The sequence below is a fragment of the Camarhynchus parvulus genome, chromosome 26, assembly GCF_901933205.1.
Source record: "Camarhynchus parvulus chromosome 26, STF_HiC, whole genome shotgun sequence".
Lineage (NCBI taxonomy): Eukaryota > Metazoa > Chordata > Aves > Passeriformes > Thraupidae > Camarhynchus > Camarhynchus parvulus.
This window is the reverse complement of record NC_044596.1, coordinates 2554850-2576594: the sequence shown is the minus strand read 5'-3', so window position 1 is coordinate 2576594 and position 21745 is coordinate 2554850. Positions and strand designations below refer to the sequence as shown.

The 21745-nt window shown below is 54.7% G+C and overlaps 1 protein-coding gene across 1 annotated transcript; it reads right to left on the bottom strand.

Moving 5' to 3' along the window:
• Nucleotides 1-11466: 11466 nt before the first annotated feature.
• PIM1 (Pim-1 proto-oncogene, serine/threonine kinase) lies at nt 11467-15039 on the bottom strand. Its single transcript, XM_030965704.1, has 6 exons — nt 14830-15039; nt 14633-14739; nt 14493-14543; nt 13812-14178; nt 13025-13201; nt 11467-12825 (listed from the first exon to the last, which is right to left on the bottom strand). The coding sequence occupies exons 1-6, from the start codon at nt 14909-14911 to the stop codon at nt 12674-12676; spliced, it is 936 nt and encodes a 311-aa protein (XP_030821564.1). The 5' UTR covers nt 14912-15039; the 3' UTR covers nt 11467-12673.
• Nucleotides 15040-21745: the final 6706 nt, after the last annotated feature.

Genomic DNA, 21745 nt, shown 5'->3' with positions numbered 1-21745 from the left:
TGGTCCAGAATATTTTAAAATTAGAGTTTTAGGTGTCAGAACATTTAAAATCAGAGTTTTTGCTGTCAGAACATTTAAAATCAGAGTTTTTGGTTTAGAACATTTAAAATCAGAGTTTTTGCTGTCAGAATATTTAAAATCAGAGGTTTTTTGGTTCAGAATATTTAAAATCAGAGGCTTTGGTTCAGAATATTTAAAATCAGAGTTTTTGGTTCAGAACATTTAAAATTGGAGTTTTTGGTCCCGAATATTTAAAATCAGAGTTTTTAGTGCCGGAATATTTAAAATCAGTTTCTGGTGTCCGAAGGCTTAAAATCAGAGTTTTTGGTGTCCGAAGGTTTAAAATCAGAGTTTTTAGTTCAGGTTTAAAATCAGAGGTTTTGCTATTGTTATATTTAAAATGAGAGGTTTTGCTGTCAGAATATTTAACATCAGAAGTTTTGGTTCAGGACATTTAAAATCAGAGTTTTTGGTTCAGGTTTAAAATCAGAGGTTTTGCTATCGGAATATTTAAAATCAGAGTTTTTGCTATCGGAACATTTAAAACCAGAGTTTATTTGCTGTAGAATTTAAAATAGAGTTTTTGGTTCAGAACATTGAAAATCAGAGTTTTTGGTTCAGAACATTGAAAATCAGAGTTTATTTGCTGTCAGAATATTTAAAATCAGAGTTTTGCTGTCAGAATATTTAAAATCAGAGGTTTTGCTGTCAGAACATTTAAAATCAGAGTTTATTTGCTGTCAGAACATTTAAAATCAGAGTTTTTGGTTCAGAACATTGAAAATCAGAGTTTATTTGCTGTCAGAATATTTAAAATCAGAGTTTTTGCTGTCAGAATATTTAAAATCAGAGGTTTTGCTGTCAGAACATTTAAAATCGGAGTTTTTGGTTCAGACATTGAATAGTTTATTGTGTCAGACATTGAATCAGAGTTTTTGGTTCAGGACATTTAAAATCAGAGTTTTTGTGTCAGAACATTTAAAATCAGAGTTTCTGGTGTCAGAATATTTAAAATCAGAGTTTTTGGTTCAGAACATTTAAAATTGGAGTTTTTGGTCCCGAATATTTAAAATCAGAGTTTTTAGTGCCGGAATATTTAAAATCAGTTTTGGTGTCCAAGGCTTAAAATCAGAGTTTAGTTATTTAAAATTTTTCGTTTTAAATGAGAGGTTTTGCTGTCAGAATATTTAAAATCAGATGTTTTAGTTCAGGACATTTAAAATCAGAGTTTTTGCTGTCAGGACATTTAAAATCAGAGTTTTTGGTTCAGAACATTGAAAATCAGAGTTTATTTGCTGTCAGAACATTTAAAATCAGAGTTTTTGGTTCAGAACATTGAAAATCAGAGTTTTTGGTCGTTTCGAAGTTGAGCGCCGGGACCCCCGGCCCGGCCCCCGCGCGCCCTCCCGCGGCCGCAGCCGGTACTGCAGCGCCGCAGCTGCCCCGCGGAGCCGCGGCCGCGCCTCGGAGCGCTCGGCCGGGCCCCGCCGTGTCCCGGCGGCACGGGAGGGACGCGAGGCCGCCACGGTTGTTCCCCGGTGTTCCTCTTTGCCCCCGGTATCCCTCTTTGTCCCCGGTATCCCTCGTTATCCCTCTTTGTCCCCGGTATCCCTCGTTATCCCTCGTTATCCCTCGTTGTCCCCTCGCCCCGGCGGCCGCTGCTCTCTGTCTCCCCCTGGTGGTTGGCGGCGGTGGCGCAGCCCCGAGCCCGCAGAGCCCTTCTGAGCCTTTTTCTCTTTTTCTCCGTTTTTTGCGTTTCTTTGCCCTCGCTTGCCCCGATCTGCGCTATTTCCACCTCCTGCTCGCGCTCTTTACTTGGGTGTGTTAGGAAAATTAATCCACGAACACCAGAGGTTTATGTGCAAAAAAGAGACAGAAGAGTCCTTGGATTTTATTCCAATAAAGGGAGAGGCCATGGGGCATTCCCCTGGGATCTCTCAGGTTTTTGGAGGATGCAGCCTCCTTTTTATCCCAATTTCCCTCTTTCTTTCCCCATTTCTGAGGTACTTGACAGGCCCTGACTTCCCAAAACACCTGATAACAGAGATTCCCCTTTAATGTACAACCCTCCCTTTTCATTTTGAATTCTTATGGAATTTAGGGCTTTCCCCCATTGTTTCTTTCATCTTTCAGTGTTTAATTTCATTTATCAGCAAACCTAAATTTTATTTGTAAAGACAAATATCTTTTTCCATTCATCAATCAGTGGAATCCTTCCCATTGTTTCTTTTATCTCCCAGCGCTGGTTTTATCTATCAGCAGCCCCACAGCTTGTTTGGAAAGACAAATCTGCTGGTCCTCTCACAGGGATGCTCTGAGAACCTGGCTGGAAACCACCCCAATCCTTCAGTGCCCTTTGGAAATCTTACCCTCCTCCCTTTCCAGTTGTTTTGTAGAAAATCCCAGACCTGGGAACTCTGCAGGGCTCCCTGGAAGCTGCTCTGGTGCTCAGTTACACACTAAAAACCGTCAACAAACAATTTTGTGCAGAAGAAAAAGAACCAAATACCAAACAAATGCAGCAATGTGTGAAGTTCTCATTTCTATAATTGCAGATAAATCCTTAAGGAATCATTTAAGCACACACTGCAGTCATGTGGAAATAACACAGCTGTTCAGAAAATGGGGTTTGTGAGGAAACACAAACAAAGCTTTGTGTGTTTTATTAAAGCAAATCAACTGCAAAGACAAACAAATGCAATAATTAAAATAAAAGTGCTCTAAAACGCAGGGTGATAACCCAGAGAGGCAGCAGGCAGGAGGGGGGAGTTTGTCCTTGTACTGGACCCAGGAAAATTCCCTTGTACAGAGATCGCTGGGTCCACAGAACACAGAGAACGGTCAGGGCCAGAAAAGCCCTCTGAGATCCGAGTCCAACCACCCCGGCAGCGCCAGGGCCACCACTGCCCCGTGTCCCCAAGTGTCCCCAAGTGTCCCCAAGTGCCACAGCCACAGGGCTTTTAAACCCCTCCGAGGATGGGGATCATCCTCATCCTGCCCTGGGCAGCTGTGCCAGGCTGGACAAACCTTTCCGGGGAGAAACTTTCCCTGAATCCATCCTGAACCCGCCCGGCCCTCTGCGCTCCCTCTGCCCCGGGCCAGGCCGGGAGGGAGGGGGACACTGAGGGGACACTGAGGGGACACGGAGGGGACACTGAGGGGACAGACGCGCGTTCCTGCGGGTTCCAGCGGTCACCAGAGCCAGGGGGAGCCCCGGTGTGCGTTGTGGGGAGCTACTCCCGCCCTGTGCGGGAAGAACGGGCCGGTGCTGGCGCTACCGGGGCCGCCGTGAGCCAAGGGAGCAGCGGAACGGCCCAACAGCGCCGGGCTGCCATTGCAGCGAGGGAGAAGGGATGGGGGCAGGGTGGGACGGGCTCACCGGGAGGGCGGGCGCGGGGTCAGGGCCCGATCGGCCGGGGCTGTCCGGGGAGGGCGGCGGGGCCGAGCGCCGCCATGTGCGACCCACGCGGGGCTCGCGGCACTTCCGGGTTGTCAGATACGACGGTGTCCCCGTAGAGTCAAAAAGCATCGTAGCTTGGAGTCACGTGTTCATGTTTTCTTCCCTGGAGAATGCCGGGAACTGGAGTCTTTAGTCTCCAGGCCGCCGGGAGGGCAGGCGGTGCTCGCGGTGCATGCCGGGAGATGTAGTTTTGCTGCTCCGGCAGTGACCGCATGCGCACTAGGGCCCAGCGCCGCCCAGCGGGCGCAGTGGGCGCTGCAGGCGGAGCCCCTCGGCCCCCTCAGAGCCGCCGGCGGCGCCATCTTGGCTCGGGGGCGGTGCCGGGGAAACCGCCCGGGAAAAGAGATTAAAATGCATCCCTTCTGCAATGGAGCCGGGCTGGGAGCGTTCATCCTGGGGAAGGGCGGGCTCCGGGGGCACCTGGGAGCATAAAGGGGCTCCAGGAGAGGGAGCTTGGACAAGGGTCTGGGGTGACAGGACAAGGGGAATGGCTCCCACTGCCAGAGGGCAGGGCTGGATGGGATATTGGGAATTAGGAATTGTTCTCTGGGAGGGTGTGCAGGGCCTGGCACAGGGTGCCCAGAGCAGCTGGGGCTGCCCCTGGATCCCTGGGAGTGCCCGAGGCCAGGCTGGATGGGGCTTGGAGCAAGGTGGAGTTGCCCTGGCCCTGGAGGTGACCCTGCCCTGGCAGGGGGTGGAACAAAACGAACTTAAGGTCTCTTTCCACCCAAACCATTCTAGGATTCACAAAAAGGATAAAAGCCCTGCTTTGATTACACACAAATTTTATTTATTTAATTTGTTATATATGGACAAGCAGCGCTTGATGAGGTGTTGGCACTCTGGGGACAGACGCCAGGCAGCAGTGGTCAGTCAGAGCAGGCTCCTGTCCACCCTATGCCTCTGCTTGGGAGGCGTGAAAAATGCCTATTTTATGATTTAAAATGAATCTTAATACGTGTTATGTCAGAAAGTTATGCTGTATTAATTTACTTAAGTAGTGTGTTAAATATAGGTTTAGGTTATAACATAATGTTAAAATAGAAACTCTGCTATGTAAGGTACTCACACTGAGATAGCAGCCACAGGACACCTAAATCTTTCAGAGAAAAAGAATTTATTGCTCCCTTAATGAACTTTTTCTCGCCTCACTCAGCCCTGAAGATTCAGAGGAAGAAGCTGACACTGCCCAGACAGAATCCTGTGTTTGAATGGAATTTATGCATCATGGATGAGGTGTATGAATATGCAACAGGCTGTTGTTTTTAAGGGTTAATCCTCTGTTAACGTGGGTCCTTTTTCGGGCTTATTTTGCCTAGAAAGAGGTACCTGGACTGTCCATAACTCTTTGTTTTTATTGTGTCATATTGTCCTAAATCCTAATTGTCCAAATTTTTATTACTCTAATTATATTACTATTTTTATAACCTTTTTATTACTATTAAAATTTTGTTACTATTAAAGAAACCCTTTGCTTTTATAGACAGTTACAATACAGATGGGCTTTAATTAGTCCTCCAGTCCAAACACCATCAGCACTGATTAATTCAGAAACCACCCTTTGGTGAACAAATCTCCACAACACATTCCACATGTTCACAATAAAGGTGCAGCAAGTGAAGGTAAGAATTGTTTCTCGTTCTTTTCTCTGATTTTCTCACAGCCTTTCCCTAGGACAGTGGCTGTGACAGTTGTGTGTCTCTCTCTGTGGCCAGAGAGCTGCTGCAGGACACCCAGGGACCTGAGTGGCTGTGGTAGCAGTGTGTTGGCTTTCCCAGCTTTTATAGAGATGAGGTAACTGAGAGATGTTTTAAAATATTTAATTCCATGATTAATCTCGATGGAGGGTTAAACTCAACACCATTCCATCAGAAGCCAGCCCATTTCCTGGTTACAATTCCTTAGAAATGTTTATATTCCTTATAAATGTTTTTCAGCCTATTAGCTTTTGCCACACAATGCTGCTATTACATCTAACAGCAATCACCTCTGTTTTTACCCCACGTGGTCTTGTTGCAATGCATCTTTTATAGTTCCAGTTCTTTAAAATATCTGGTCTTTTTGCAAAGCCATGTTTTGAAACTCATTGAAACTTGTTTCTGGTTCAATCTCTTCCTCTCTGCAATATCCTTTTTATTCCATGGCCTTCCTAAGCCAGCACACCTAACCTCAGTGTCTGCATACACATGTACAAGACTATGTGAGCTTTCTCAGTTTTACAAGACTAAGTTTCTAAGCTTTGAGAATTCTTTACAAATCCATTTCTCACAGCAGTGGGAGTGGCTCTGCTCTGGGGGGCTGTACCCCCACGTTCCTGTGGGGTTACACAGGAGCTCCAGACCCTGGCCTGGCATCCCTGGGTGCCCTGGGGCAGGACCTGCTGCCTTCTCTCCCACCCCTGGGCCATGGTTACAAACCCTGGGGTGTGAAATGGAGCTGGGAAAGGGCAATGCAGCCCTGGGGAAAGCCAGGAAAAAACCCACCCACGAGTGGGGGAAAACCTGTGTTTATCCTTCACTGGCCAAAAACCCCAATTGTGAGCCAGGGCAAACAAGGGGAGAAGAGCAGCCCAAGCCCTTTGTGCCTGCAAACAAACCCAGACAGAGCCCAGGTTCTGAAGCTGCCTCTGCTGCCCTTTAAAGGGGTTTTTGTCACACTGGCTCCATCTCAGCCCCCAGCAGAGGCAGTGCAGGTGCTGGAGGCTGTCGGCAGAGCCAGGAGCTCCTGTTTCACAACATCCATCTCCTGCCAAACAGCAACCTGGCAGTGGATGGAGAATTAATCCCATCGCTCCCGGCCAAGGGGGAACCTCCAGAGCATGGTGGCCTCACCTGCACTTTGGGTCTGGAGGAATGAATTCAACCACGGAATTATTTAGGCTGGAAAAGACCTCTGAGATCATCCAGTCCAAGCTTTGACTGTTCCCCACCTCTACAACTAGACCAGAGCACTGAGTGCAGTCCTTTCTTGAACACAAAATTCACCTTTGTGAACTTAGGGCGACATACATAGAGAAGAAGAAACCTTTCAGGACAGGGGAGGCCTGGAAGCACTCAAAAAAAGGGAAGAAATATTCAAAATGAGGAGAGGCCAGGAAAAAACCCACCCACGAGTGGGGAAAAACCTGTTCCCCACCTCGACGACTAGACCAGAGCACTGAGTGCAGTCCTTTCTTAACACAAAGTTCACCTTTGTGAGCTTAGACTGACTAAGCCCTAGGGAAGCCTTTCAGGACACGGGAGGGCTAGAAGCACTTTAAAAAAGGGAAGAAATATTCAAAAATGAGGGGATTTTCTGCAAAGCCGCTGGGACTGACAGCAGAGGGCGGCACGGGCTCGTTGCGATGTCTCGGCACCGGCACCTGCCGCCTTTCCCCGAGCCAGCGCTTTCTGCCCTTTCCCTCTCCATCACCCGCTCCCGGGGTACGGGAGATATTTCGGGGGGCAGAGCGAGCCCTGGCTCTGACAGCGAGCCCAGCATCTCCAGCAGCTTTCGATTCTGAACGAGAATGAAACTCGAGACAGAAGAATCGGTTCCTTTTCCGATCCCAGAGCTGAAGCGGAGAAAGGAAACTTCAGGGCTGGCAAAAATAGTGCATTTGAGGGTACCCAGCTGCGGGGAGAGCACTGCCCTCCTGGCCGGAGGGGCTGCGTTGGAAAGCGAAGTTTCCAGGAAGGAGCTGGGTGGAGAGGCCGCTCCTTCCAGGCGGAGTTCAAAACCCCGGGGATATTTATCACATATTACACATCCAGCAATGTTATCACAAATCCCCTCATCCCGTAACTCGGCTGCAAACTCTGGGAAATGGGATCCATCCCCCGCGGGAGCTGAGCACGGACAGTCCGTCCATCTGTCCGGGAGTCACTTTTAGCACCTGTGAATGGCTGCAGAGCTCCTTTGGGTCCTGCCGTCCCCTCCCTGCGGGCAGGCTGGGCTGGCTTTGCTGTTCCTCCCCAGCTCGAGTGCCCGATGCTTCCTGGAATTTCCCCTCCCGCTTTTCCACAGCAATTCACACATCTTCTCTACTCCTACTCCACGTATTTATTGGCTTTATCAAGGTTTTGTTTGGAAACACCCTGCTAGAGCAACAGAGGAGTGACCCCTCCGCCCTGGCGAGGGTGGGGGGCTCATTGTCTGCTCTGCCCACATCCTGCTCGCTCGCCAGAGGTGAGAAACTCACCCGGAGGGTGAAATCCAACTCCTTGGCACTTGCAGTTGCACCTTGATTAAGTGAAGCAGGAGTTGATTAATGAAGGCAAGAACCAAACTGGGCCAAAAGGAGCCGAATCTGTGTGCTTTGGGGGAGATGTACACACAACTAGGCATGTGTGTGCACTCTGAGAGTGCGGGCACCCTACAGGGAGCAATCTACTCCACGGAGTAGCCTGGCTGGATTCCCCTGGGGCTGCTTCTGATGCTGAGGGCCCCAGCCCTGCCTGCCTACTTCAGGGAGAGAGATGGAGAATCTTGGGTGACCTGAAGTGACATTTTGCCGCTTGTGTTTCTCTCACAGCTTTCTCAGAGGGTGAGATCTCCATCCCGACACCCGCTCGCCCCTCATATTCACACACGTGCCTCTGTGGTATTTGAGGGCCACTGAAGTGGCTGTTGCTGTTTGTAACAGGAGATGTTTCATTTTTGGGGTTGCTTAACCCCCTCCTAACTGTAATAAACCCAGTGAGTAAGGGCACAAAAATATTGCCCTGAAGGTAAGGGACCAAAAGCTTGGAAAGGGATGAAAGAAACACTCCCATTACAGCTTTCAAAATATGTTTCTCTAGCTGAAACTGCTAAATTTGACTCAACTTTACACGCTGGAAAGGTTTTGCGGTTGGTGTGGGGTTTTTTATGGTGAATAAGTGTTTTTTCCTCTTTAAAACCCCCACCAACTCGCAGGCTGAGTGATGCAGTTTCGATGTGTCACGGAGGCAGGGTGAGTGCAGCTCTGCTCTTGGCAGAGTCGCTGTAAACCCCAAAACAGGAGACTCTGGTCTTGAGTGGAGCTCCAGGTGCCTGAAACCAGCACCTGGCCCCCCTTGCTGTCCCAGCAGGCTGGGGGTGTCACAGGAGGCCTGGGAAGGGACAAGTTTCACCCTGGTTTCACTCTGAGAGGGGGCAGGGCTTTGGTGTGAGCTCCTGCAGGATTCAATCCCCTGCCCAGGGGACGTGGGGACACCGGGGGATTAAAGCTGGGAGCTCCTGCTGCAAATCTCAGCCTGAGGAAAGAGGGCAGGGGAAAGGAGGTGAGCTCAGGCTTCACCACAAAAGATCTCCAGCGAGTTGGGTCGCTGTGCCTCAGTTTCCCCACATGGAGATGATGCTGTTGCCACACAGGCCGCTGGCAAAGGGCTCAGAGACTGATTTCCACAAGGGTTCATTCCCGGGGAGCTGGAGCCCTGGGACATGGTTTGCTGATAATTCACCTCGACCTAAGACCTCAGGCAGGAGTCGAAAATAGCTCCTGTGACTCACTGTGCCAAGAAGGCCAAAGGGTTTGAGACAGTGCCTCAGGGACACCTGGATGTTTTCCTTAGGATAGGGAGGTGGTGAGGTGCCACCTCCGAGTTTCTGGCTCTTCAGGTCCCTGTGGTGAGCCCAGGCCCTGCTCCCCGGGTGATTTTCTCCTTGGTGCTCATCTGCCTTTCTCCAGCCGTGGCAGATGTCTGGCTGTTGCTCATCTCCCACTCCCAGAAAGGGATGTGTAAAACATAAATTATCCTTTTGCTGCAGCTCCGGGCTCCCTGGCTGGTCCTTCCTGCATCACCAAGCACCTGAGCTGGGGATGGATGTCTGCAGAAAGGCACAGGTGTGATGAGTGCTGGCCCTTTGAAAGATCTCGGTCATCTGTGGGATCCCAGTGCTCCTAGAAGTGGAGTTGCAACAGCCTGAAATCTCCTAGTCCTGCTTCATTGGGTTTTTTTTCAATTTCTGCATTGTGGGTGCTTCGCCTGCTGACACAGGGGAACAAGAAAAATTTGTGAAAGGGAGGTGGGAGAACAGTGCTGCCTCTGAGTCACCTCCCAATGGATAACTCCTGTGTTTTCATCCTTTCCTGCCATATCTGATGGCCCCAAAGAGCAGGAAATATTCCCTCAGTGAGGAAAAATGAGGCGTGAAAAGGGCTTTTCTTTCCCCCAGGCCCTGAATGCAATGGTGATGGGCAGCTTAGAGGGGAGAACCTTCAACTGGTGCTGTAACTGCCCATCTTTGGTCTCCCATCACATCTGCCATGATCCTTTCCCTGTGGCAGAGACCTGGGACATGAATCTGGTGGCTCTTGTCCTCGTGAAGGTGTTACTGCTCAGGAAGGCTGGTGCTCAGGGAATCACACATGTGCTCCAGAGAGGCTTTGGACACAAATCTAGTGGCACTTCGACTTGTGTATGTATTGCTGCTCAGCACTGTGGGTGCACTGGGATCACACACACACATCAGTCCAACGTTCCTTGGACAGGACAGTCCCTGGGCCAGAGGGATCTTGGGGACACTCTGGCTCTGTCTCATGCCTGCAGCACAAGCTTGGGGGTGACAAAATCACCAGCCACAGGCGGAAGCCAAGGGACTATCAGCAGCCAGCTCCACATGGGACCTGCTGAGTTTTCTAAGAAACACCGCAACAGTCGCGAGCGCTTACGGGAAGGGTGGGCCGGGCTGCAGCAGGGCTGTGATAGTGCTCTGCTGTGCCAGGGGCACGGTGTCCACACGAGGGGCTCCAAGGGGTAGCTGGGGCTGTGCTGGGGATGTTTGTGTTCGTGTAAGAGCAGCTTCCTGGATGGTCTTGAGTGGAAAAGAGAGAAGAGGGTAGATCTAAACCGCATCTCAAAATAGGCCTGAAGTTTGACGGCGTTTGGAGCTGCGCTTCCTGCTTCGAGCAGCCCCAAGGAGATGAAAGATGCAGCTGAGTGAAATAGGAAAAAAAAATAAAGCAAGAAATAAAAAAGCAAAACAAACAAACCAACTTAACACTTTCCTCACCGAGGCAGACACACAGACATGATAGCAGGTCTCTCCACGAGGCTGGGATGTGGCTCCAGGACCCCCCATTCCCTCCTAGCAGCTTCATTACTTGGAAAGCAGGACAGGAGAGCCCAGGGTGAGCTGGGGAAGGGACTGCTCACTGGACATGGGGATATTAAGGAAAAAGCCCTGGAGCAAGCCAAGGAAAGGAGGGTCCTGTTGTGTCAGATCTGGCCTGGGGACTTGCAAAGTCACCTATAGAAAGGGAAATCTCCCCATTCCCTGGAGCTGACACAGCCCTGTGCACGCAGCAGCAGCTGCTCCAGGTCACGCAGAAACAGGCCTCCAAAATTCAACACATGTAAACTAATTAAAAAAAAAAAAAACCAAACCAAGATAAGAAAACACACAAACAAACATCCCTGAAGTGCCGCAGAGCTGGAAATGGGGTTTGACAGTTTGGAGGGTAAAAAACTCGACCGCTGCTGACTGATAGCGACCGACTTCTCGTAATCCTCAGATCAGCTTCCTCTGCTCTGCTGCGTTGGCCGGGCTGGAGGTGGGGACAGCCCGCTGGCAGCTTCCTGCACCCACCGGCCCCCGGCATGCAACAGCAACAGAGCCGGAGCAACAGGATCTGCCTTACCAAAATTGAATTTGGCTGACAACATCCGGCGTTTCGTAAGGGCGCTTTGATGTTTGTTTACTCGCCAGCTCCAGCACATGCTCCGCACCAGCCTGCAGATGAATGGGAGAAAAGGGCTCAGCGCCTCTTTGATCTCTCCCAGGAGAGCTGCCAGGAGCAGGCAGCTCTGGAAACACCCCGTGGAGGGATGGATCTGGCTGTCCCCGTGCTGCTTTTGACTGGCTGGTCCCAGTTGGTGCTGGGGTGGGATCTTTGGAGTCAAGTGTGGCTGGAGACAAGGTCCCTGGAGTAGCCATGGTGTGGTCACTGGTGTCTCACAACTCACAGCATATCCTCCATCCTACCCCACAGCAAAGGAATGTCTCCATCACAGCAAGTGTTTTGTTTTTATTTAAAACCGCATAAAAAAAATAAGATTTCTCAATTCCCCTGTACAATATTAACTATTAACAAAACCCACCAGCTACACACTTGGTTACAGGTACAGACTGGACAGTGCAGACAGCCTGGGCCAGCCCCCCCCTCCCCAGCCCCAAAAACAAGACACCCGTGGAAAAAAACCCAAATTCATCTGCAAACTGAGATCTGCACGTGGCAAGGAAAGAACAGCACCCAGAACTATGTACACAGACAGCTGGGGAGAAGCTGCCACCCCACACCTCCACCAGACACCCAATGGAAACACAACAGGCCCAGGGATGGACACAGGACAGAAACAGAGGGAAGACCCGAATGGAAAACCAGGGGATCAGCAGCTGTAGAAGCAAGGCATGGGCTGGAAACCCACATGAATTATAAATAAATAAATAAGTTATCCTAGCGGCTAGAACACTTCCTTAAAAAAAAAACAAACAAACAACAAATTTATGAAAATAAATTAAAAACAAAAACTGGAAATGAGAAAAAAAGGCAAAATGTTATCACTATTCACAACTGTACATCAAGCTTTGCTCCTGTAGAACTATGTACACATTTACAGCTGTTGGTTTGCATTGTTTGTGCATTCGTGAGGGCACAGAGAAGCAAAGAACCCCAGAAAACCCGTGTGGGATGGAGGCACAGGAGGCGAGGCATAACCCACTTGGTTCCCAAGCATCTTCTGACCCACTTCCTTTTTGAAAAAGAAAAAGGAACTGTAGGCCCAGGCGAGTCTCAGAAAAGCAGCACTGTAGGAAAAGTCAAGTCTTTCTTCCAGCACAGCTCAAATCAAACAGAAGGCACACAAGCATGGGGACAGGGAGAAGGGACAGTGAGAAGGGACAGCCACTTTGCCACAGGCCCTGCCCTCCCCACAGTTTTCCCCCATTGAAGCTTTTCTTGCAGTCAGGTCATCCAATTCAGCAGGGCAAGATGACACTTGAGAGCCTCCAAAACCAGTCCAAAAGAAATTACTGTAAAATCTCAGAAGAGACAAAGTTCAGATGGAGTCCAGGACAGCTGGCTTGGATGGTGGCTACCAGAACTTGGAAGAGCAGATCCCCAGCCCAGCTCCAGGGCAGGATATGTACATTCCCATCGGAGAACATCTGAGGATCCCTGCTCAGTGTTATGGTCAAGATGAAAACGTCTGGTTTTCTTTGCTTCTTATGACCAGGAGCTGCATGGAGCTGTTACTTGTCAGGCTCCTGGATCAAACTGTGCAGGTGGATCTCAGCTGGTTCCAGGTGAATGTCCTGCAGCCAAGAATGGTTGAAAATGTCTTCCAAGGACGGCCTGTCTGAGGGGCGCATGGACAAGCACCACTTGATGAGGTGTTGGCATTCTGGGGAGAGAAAGCAGCAAGCAATGATCAGTCATAGCAGGTTCATGTCCACCCTGTGCCACCATCTGAGCTGTGCCCACCCTCTGCTTGGGAGGAGAGCAGCATGGCAGCACATGTGCCACCTCCTCCAGATGAAGCCCCTGCAGAGCTCCCTGGGAGCTGCTGCCTCCCCCAGGCACGTCCCAAGCCGGGTACCCACCGAGAGAGATGCGCCTTCGGAAGAAGAGCTGGCCCCGGATGATGTCCTCGTCCTGCTCGAAGGGGACGTCCCCACAGACCATGTTGTAGAGCAGGACACCCAGGGACCAGATGGTGGCTGAGTGGCCATGGTAGCGGTGGAAGCGGATCCACTCCGGGGGGCTGTACACGCGCGTTCCTGCGGGACACAGCAGCTCATCAGCCCCTCGCCAGAGCAGCCCTGGGCGCCGCTGGCACCCGGCGTGACCCGCCCGCCTTCCCGCCAGCACGTGACTCTTGTTTACAAACTTTGGGTTGTAAAAGGAAGGCGCGAGTGCCAGAAGAGGGCAGCAGGGCCCGGGAAAGGCCCGGCCGTTACATGCGAGGAAAAAACCCACCTACGGGTGGGGAAAAAAACCACGCCTTCCCTCCCCCGCAATGGTAAAAAAATAAAATTAAAATTGTAAAAACCAAGGCAAACAAGGGGAGAGGAGCAGCCCCAGCCCTTCCGCACCTGCAAACCAAACCGGCCGCTGCTCGGGTTTTGCAAACCCCCCCTCTGCTCCCCCCTCCCCAGGGTGTTTTTGTCACGCTGGCTTCCCCCGCCCCAGCCCGAGCCAGCCCGGGTGACGGAGGCTGTCAGCAGGGCCGGGAGCCGGCTCCCGTTTCACAACATCCTCCCTGTGCCAAACAGAACTTGGCAGTGGCTGCAGAATTCATGCCGTCCCCCCCCGGCACGGGGAAACCTCCGGAGCCCGGCCCGGCCACGCAACGCCCGGCACCGGGAATGTACCCAGCTGCGGGCTCACCGTCAAACTGCGTGTAGAGCGTGTCCTTGAGGAAGGTGCCGGAGCCGAAGTCGATGAGTTTGAGCTCGCCCGTGGCCAGGTCGAGCAGGATGTTCTCGTCCTTGATGTCGCGGTGCAGGACGCCGCAGTTGTTGCAGTGCCGCACGGCCTCCAGCACCTGGCGGAACAGCCCCCGCGCCATCTCCTCCGGCAGGAACCCCCGCTCCGTGATGAAGTCAAAGAGGTCCTGAGACGGCTCCGGACGCTCCATCACCACCACGAAGCTGTCCGGGAGCTCGAACCAGTCCAGGAGCTGGATGACGCCGTGGAAGCCGGAGCCCACCTTGTTCAGGAGCACGATCTCCAGGGGGACACGGCTGCCGCCGGGCTGCGGGGGGACCACGCTGCCATCAGCGGGGCTGAGCCACCCTCGCCCGCGGCAAGCCCTGGTGTTCCCCTGCCCGCACCCACCGATCCGGGGGATGCTCTGGTGTCTCCCTGCTCGCTCCCACCGATCCTGGGCATTCCCGGTGTTTTCCTGCCCGCCCCCATCGGCGCTAGGCATTTCCCGGCCCGGGATGCTCCGCGTCCCCCGGTGACCCCACACCGGCTCCCCCCGCGCCGTCCCGGTTTGCACCCTCCCGCGTCTCTGCTCATCCCCGCCCGTCACGCTGGGTTCTCCCGCTGGCCCCGCTCACTCACCAGCTCGCCCCACTGCGAGATGCGGTCCCGGGCCACGCGTTTAATCGCCACCTGCGAGCCAAGGGGAACGGCGGGATGAGCTCGGCGCCCGTCACGCCGAGCCCCCTCCCGCTCCGCCCGCCGCCGGCCCCGCCACTTACCGGGGCGCCGTCCGAGAGGCGGATCCCCGAGTAAACGCTGCCGAAGCCGCCGCTCCCCAGCAACGGGCCCACCCGGTACAGCTGCTCCAGCGGCTCCTTCTCCTTCCCTGTGGACGAGACCCGCCCGTCAGCGCTCCGCCCGCTGCCCCGGCCGGCCCCGAGCCGGCACGGGCACCCCCACACCGACCGTCCCTAACCTGGCTGTATCTTGGCGGGGTGCAGCTCGCCGGCGGTCCCGGAGCGGAGGTGCGCCAGCGAGGTGATTTTGGAGAGCAGCATGCCGGCGGCGGGGCCGGTGTTGGGGCCGGTGGCGGCACCTGCGGCTCGGCGCCGGGCCGGGCAGGGCTGTGAGGGCGGTGAGGGCAGGGCAGGGCGGGCGCTGCGGGCGCGAGCGGCCGCTCCGCGCGAGGCCCGGCCGCGTGTGGCGCGCGGCCCCTGCCGGCCCCGCGAGCCGCAGGGGCCGGGGGCGGGGCCGCACGCCCAGAGAGGCGGGGCTACGCCACGGAGCCACGCCCCCAAACGCCCGGCGGCCAATGAGGAGCGGGCGCGGCGGCGGCGCGCGCGGGCCGCGCTGCCTGGGCGGCCCCGCGCGGTCACGGGGCCCCGCCCACGGCCACGCCCCCGGTCCCGCCCAGCGGCGCCGGTTCGCGCGCTGCCTTTTCCCGGGAATCGCCGCTTCCCCCGTGCCCGGCGTCCCCCGGGCTCACCCCGCCGTTCTGCCGTTCCGCTCTTGCTTCATCACGCGCCAACCAGCGCATGAACTTTTCCCCTTTCCAGTAAAAGTGGCCATGTGGCCCTTCCAGCTGGGGACTCTTGACTAATATCGCTGTTTTTTAGGTTTTTTCACACCCCCCCCCCCACCCGTCTTCTTTTTTCCGCAGAAGTCGCTGGCTGAGATGCCTCCCTGAGTTCCAGAGATAAGATAAATAATTTACTGGATGGAGATCTCTGATTACTCACTCTATTAGCATTTGGAGCAAAGAGCTCCAGCCACTGGGAGCTGAATTATTCCAGACAAAGCCCATCTGGGCTCCTGCTCCTAAGCAAGACCGAGGAGTTCCTGGCATCCCACACATACTTGTGGGATGAATTGCTTGAAATCGAATGGGGTTTACTGGAAATGCTGGTGAGATCCTATCCCCTTTAGTGTTAAGAAAAAGGATTAAATACAACCAAGATGCACCCCCTAAACTGGGGTTTGGAGCTGTGGCCCAGCCCTTGCAGTGGCCGGGAAGGACTCGCCACCACAGCTGCTGCTTTTAGATTTACCCAGAATGTGACACATCCTCTTTCTGGGGCTGAGCCAACCAAAAACTGGAAAATATACCTTCCGTTTTACCCAGAAAGTGACATTTTTTATTTAGGGAAAAGTGTGGAAAATCTGACACAGCGCCTCCATTCCTCTTTGTTTAAAATGTATAATTGTTTAAAAAAAAATTAATAGATTGTTGTTGCAATTCGAGGTGATGCAAGCTGAGAGTGGGGCAGAGGGGCAGACAGCGCCTTTCTCCTGCCTTATTCCCACCCCGACGCCTGGGCACATTTGGGACAACTGGTTCTGCCAGTCCCTGCTCAGCCGTGGGATGAGGTGACTTAGCATTTGGCCCCGAACTCATTATCAAATTCTTTGCCAGGATGATGAAAGGCACCGAAGGGGACCTGTTGACAAACAGAGCTCGCCGGGCTTTCCCGGGGGCCGCCTGTCCCTGACTCCTCGGCAGGAGCAGCTCTGCCCAAACCTGCTCATTAGCGTCGGAGGGAGCAGCAGCGTGCCTTGCAAACGGGATGAGCTGGGGCCAAAATCATCCTCGTGCGTAAACCTGCCCAGCTGCTCCGGCCCGGCACTGAGTCAGCCCCGGCTCCTCCTGCTGGCAGCAGGGCTTGGGTCCCCTTGGGTCGGGGAAACCCCTCCCGGCCGAGGGGAGCTCAGGCTTGGGTGCCCTTGGATCAAGGAAACCCTTCCTGGCAGAGAGGAACTCAGGGTTGGGTCCTTTTGGATGGGGAAACCTCTCCTGGCAGAGAGGAGCTCAGGATTGGGTCCCCTTGGGTCGGGGAAACCCCTCTTGACAGAGGTGAGCTCAGAGTTTTGTCCCTTTGGAGCAAGGAAACCCCTCCTGGCAGTCGAGGGGAGCTCAAGATTGGGTCCCTTTGGATGGGGAAACCCCTCCTGGCAGAGGGGAGCTCAGGGTTGGGTCCCCTTGGATTTGGGAACCCCTCCTGGCAGAGTGGAGCTCAGGAATGAGTCCTCTTGGATTTGGGAACCCCTCCTGTCAGAGAGGAGATCTTGGATCAGGGAACCCCTCCTGGCAGGTGAGGGGAGCTCAGGGTTGGATTTGGGAACCCCTCCTGCTCCCTGTCCTGGCCACGTGGAGCTGGGAGGCAGCCACACTTCTCAGCCATGTCCATCTCTTTCCAATTCACCCAGCCAGGTGCATTCCTGTTCCCAAAATTACCCCAAAGCAGGGCTGGGAGTCACCTTTCCCCCTCAGCCCATTCCAGACACTCACCTTTCCCCTGCCAGCCCGGGTGAGGCCACGGGGATGTGTCGGACATCCAAACTAAAACGGAACAAATCCCATCTTGCTGCTCTCACCCACTTTGCCCTCATCCCTGGGGATCAATTCTCTCCCATCCCTGTTCCCCTGGGGTGAAAGCCGCCGAGGATGAGGATGGTGGTGCAGGGCAGCAGCCACATCCCCAAGAACACCCTGCCCTTGCCTGGGCACGGGGATGTCCTGCGGGTCCTGCCCTGGCCAGAGCTGCCCCGTCCACCCTGCAGCATCCCCAGTTCCTGCCGTGAGCCCTCGGGGAGCAGTTTGCAGCCCGGAGGAGACTCCACAGGCCTTGCAAGCAGGAAAAACCCGACCAGGGCCATGCCCGGGGAGAAAGGGGACCCTGGGGTGGCAGGTCTGGGGGAGAGGAGCTCCCAGCAGACATCAAAAGATCAGTTCTGAGCCCTGCAAACAATCCCGGCAGCTTTCAGGCTCTTCAGCGGCATTCCAGTCTAACCGGGGCTGCCTTGCATGATAATCAGGCTTAATTACTGCTTTATCGCTTGATTGCCGTGCTGGGCCCTTGGAGCTGCAGTGTTGCTTTCGCAGTTTACTTTTTGTATTTCCTCCCCTTCGCCTTCCCCGCCAGCACAATTAGCAAATAGGTGAGAACGGGGAGGGCCAGGGCGATGCCCAGCAGGGAGCGAGAGGCTCCCCAGGCCAACCTGGGGGTGAGGGGGTTTAATTCAGGTTTGCACCGATGGCCTGGAACAAACCAGCAAGGTCAATGCCCCACGGGCATCCCCCGGCGGCTGCGGCGGGGCCGGGAGGATGCGGGGCTGTGTGAGCGCCGTGACACGCGAGGGAGGGCTGTGGTTCCCTTTGAGTCATTGCCTGACCTTGGCTGAGTCTGCCCCTGGCTCCCCCAGCTCGGGGAACCGGCTGGCCCAGGGCGTGGGGTGAAGCTCGGCACCCAAAATGTTCCCAAAATGACCCCAAATGTTCCCAAAATGACCTGCGGGTCCCCGGGGGAGCCCGAAGCCTTCCCTGATAGAACCTGGAAAAAAAAAAGGGATTTGAGGCATCTCAGCAATGCCCCATGAGGAGGGCGCCAAACCCTTTGCCCACCTTGGTTTGTCGCAGCCTGGCAGAGCTGGCAGAGGGGGGGAGAGTGGGGGTGAGGCGCTCCCAGCCACCCGCAGCGAGCGATCCCTGGTGGCACCGGCTTTGGGACATCCCCCGTGTGTCACCGCCTGCTCCGAGTCACCCTACAAACACAGTAAGGTGCTCTGGGGTCTCACCTTTGGAAATGTGGGCACGTTCCTGGTGTGGCAGTGTGGGTAAGGGACATCCCTGCAGGATGACACCGAGCTTGGGGTGCAGGGTGTCCCCCCAAGAGAGGGGAGAGCTGGGGTGAGTGACATCCCTGCAGGATGACACCGAGCTTGGGGTGCAGGGTGTCCCCCCAAGAGAGGGGAGAGCTGGGGTCCCGTGGGTTTGGATCACGAGTGCTGGGAGCCAGTGAGGCTCTGCCTGGGTGCTGCTTTCCCTCATCCTCAGGGTCCCCCCAGACCCGGCAGGGACCTCAAGGCAGCAGTGACACCTTGGGGACCACAAGCCACATCCTGGGGCTGGAATCACCCGAGCACAGGGAGGAGAAAGGTCCTGGCTGGACCTTTCCTGCTGCAACTCCCCAAAACCCCCCTCAGCACCCAGTCCCAGGAGTTTGGGTGCCAATTCCCACCAGACAGTGATGGGAGTGGGATGAGAGCAGGACAGGAGGTGCTGAGACCCATCCTGCTCCCTGGGTGCGGATTTCTTCTTAATAATTGTAATTTTTTTTCTTCTTTTTCTCCTTTTTTTTTTTTTTTTTTTGTACGTTGGCTTTTTCGCGGGCTTTTTGTGGCGAGGTGTGCGGGGAGGCGGCAGCGTGGCTAATCTGCTTTGTGAATAGAGCCTCACCGGGGGGGCGGCCGAGGGGATCGGGGAGGTGGAAGGAGCCGCATATTTGGGATTCCATCATCTGGGTGGGCTCCTTCTCCCCAGACTCTCAGGATGTGGGAAATGGAAGATGAAAGGAGCTGCATTTCCAGCCTCTCGGGTTACAATGTCTAAAGCAGAAAGGGGTGGTTGGGGAAAGAAAGAGAAAAAAAAAAAAAAAAAAGAAAAAAAGAGCGGGGAAGGGGGGGAATGGGATGCTACAGGGAAACCTGGGTTGGGAAATGGCCCGGGTAGGTTGGGGCAGGGAAGGGGGCGGCTGGGGCCGAGCCGCTCGTGTTTCACATCACGTCAGGGCTGAGGAATTTCCTCTGCTCTGGGGGTGCCTCGCAGAGAAAAAGGGGGAGGCTTTAAGGTTAGCTGGGGATGAATAATAGCCAAGAGAGGGATTAGAAGTGTTACCCAGGGGCTGCTGTTTACAAGCAAACCCTCCTGCCGAGAGCAGCAGGGGAAAGTGGGATGCATCGGGGTGATGGTGGGGTGATGGATGTGCCACCCACATCCCACATCCCTTCCCCCAGAGCACAGGGGGGATCCCCCCAGCCCCTGAGAGATTTTGTCCCCAGCATCAGCAGGGTCCCAGCACACGTGGCATGTCCTGGGGTGCCCAGCCTGGCTGCCCCTCCTGCCCCCCAGGAGATTTCCCACCCTTCTGTCACCCTGAGTTGCAGACACCCAGATCATCCCTGTGAGAATCCACAGGAGGATTTGTGTCACCCCTGGAGAAGGACCAGGGAGAAGGGATGTAAGGAGTGGGGAGGGGGCACAGAGACACAGCCTGGGGGCAGTGCCCGGGCCTGGGGCTTGTACCCTGCTGGGTGATGGGAGCAAACCCTGGGCCTGGGCCATCTCCTGGCATCATCCCACCACTGCAGGTTTTGTCCCCAAACACTTCATTTTCATTTCCCCTTCATTGTTATCCTGGGTGATGCAAGGTCGAGGTGAGGAGGAGTGAAGGGAGCCACATTTCTCCTATGCTGTTCCATATGGTCCTAGGACAGCTGGGAAGGGATTGTCACAGGGTGGAAGTGCAGCCTCCAAGCTGGGCCCAGGGAAACAGTGGGATCCACCCTGGGATAATGGCAGAGACACTGGAATGTGCTGTGGGCAACTGGGCTCCACTTCTAGGGGCTGTTCTCCTTGATTTAGCCCAGGGAAACTGAGGCACAGGGGGGCCAGGAAGCCCCTGTGAGGCTGGAGTGGGGAAATGAGCTCATTCCAGCCCATAAAGGGGATAAAAGATCAGGGAAAAGACGTGGCTGGAATCAGCTGAGTGTTGTTTGGAGGGGGCTGAGCTGGGGCACCCACACTGGTGAGACCCCTGACTGTGCCTGAGGACCCGGACCTGGCCCAGTGACAGCACCAGGGACTGGCATCACTTGGGGGACACAAAATCCATCCATGCCCGAGGTTGGGCTGACTGCAGCCTCACCTGCCCCGCTTAACAGATTTCTTCCTGCAGAGCATTTGCACAAGAAAAGCGCCTTGTAATGGCCGTAGAACAAGTGGCGGTGGCTAACTGCGGGCAGGAGGGTGCTCAGCTCTCCTCTTCCCCCTCCACCCTGCAAACCCCTGCCTGTTCCCAGGTACATTCCTGGCATTGCTCCGTCCTGGAGTGCAGGGAGGGCCCTGACCCCCTGAGCATGGGAAAAATGCCTGTCTGCGTGCGAGAAAGGAGGTGCAAATAGTGCGGGGTGAGGAGGTCAGCCGGGAAATCCCTTTCATCTCCTCCCGGGCCTTCGCCGACACGCGGCCTGGGAGCGCGGGGGTTTGTGTGCAGCTGGAACAGAGGAGGCTCCCCATGCTGCTTCCGAGCTGGAGGAGGCTGAATCGCCACGTGGGGATGGGATGGGCTGGCCAGGTGACAGCGGCCACCCCCAGCATGGGCGATGGGTGTGACATTTGTCCCCTTGTGCCACTCAGCGGTCACCGGGCTCTGCCACACGCCAGGGCGAGGGGGCAGAGGGAACCCCCACAGCCCACAGTGCCCCTGGCACACAGGTACCAGCTCTCCGTGCTGGTGGGTGAGCCCAGTTCGTGACAGGGACGTTCCTGGGCACAGGTCACTGTCCCAATGTCACCCCAGAGAGCTCTGAGTGACGGAGGGACCAGACTGGTGCTGGAGATCCCATGGAAACGCATCCCCATCTGCACCAGACCTGACACTGCTGCAAAGGCTGGGCCTGGCTCTGCACCTGGGCTGCTGCAGCAGGAAAAAATCTCCTGGCAGGAGCACAATAAAAGGCAGGTCTTGCCCTCCCTGTTTGGCAAAAACCTCCTGAGTGGAGGAGAAGGGGAAACCCCTGAGGAGCCCGGGAGATCCCGGGGCCACCCCATCCTCTGCCGCAGTCTCGCTGCATTCTGTCCCTCCTCTCTATCTCCGTATCCCACCTGGACAATTACAAACCTCTCCCTGCGGTTTGAACTCTGCCATCTCCCTCCCAGCAGCACCCCCCTCATCACCGCGGGCCATCGTCGTCATCGCTGTCACCTGCCCTTGTTGGCCAAAGGAGGAGTCCGAGCGCAGCCCGGCCCGCCCCCGTGCGTGCCGAGCCGGATCCAGCCCGGCTTCCAGGAATCGGGGCTGGCTGTGCACGACAGCTGCTGCCTGCGGTGGCATCCG

Excerpts from the sequence above, each read along its gene's own strand:
- PIM1 (XM_030965704.1), bottom strand. The coding sequence starts at position 14,911 with ATGCTGCTCTCCAAAATCACCTCGCTGGCGCACCTCCGCTCCGGGACC. Across the intron at positions 14,740-14,829 it reads CCCCGCCAAGATACAGCCAG|GGAAGGAGAAGGAGCCGCTG; the intron begins GTTAGGGACGGT and ends TCTCGTCCACAG. Across the intron at positions 14,544-14,632 it reads GCCTCTCGGACGGCGCCCCG|GTGGCGATTAAACGCGTGGC; the intron begins GTAAGTGGCGGG and ends CTTGGCTCGCAG.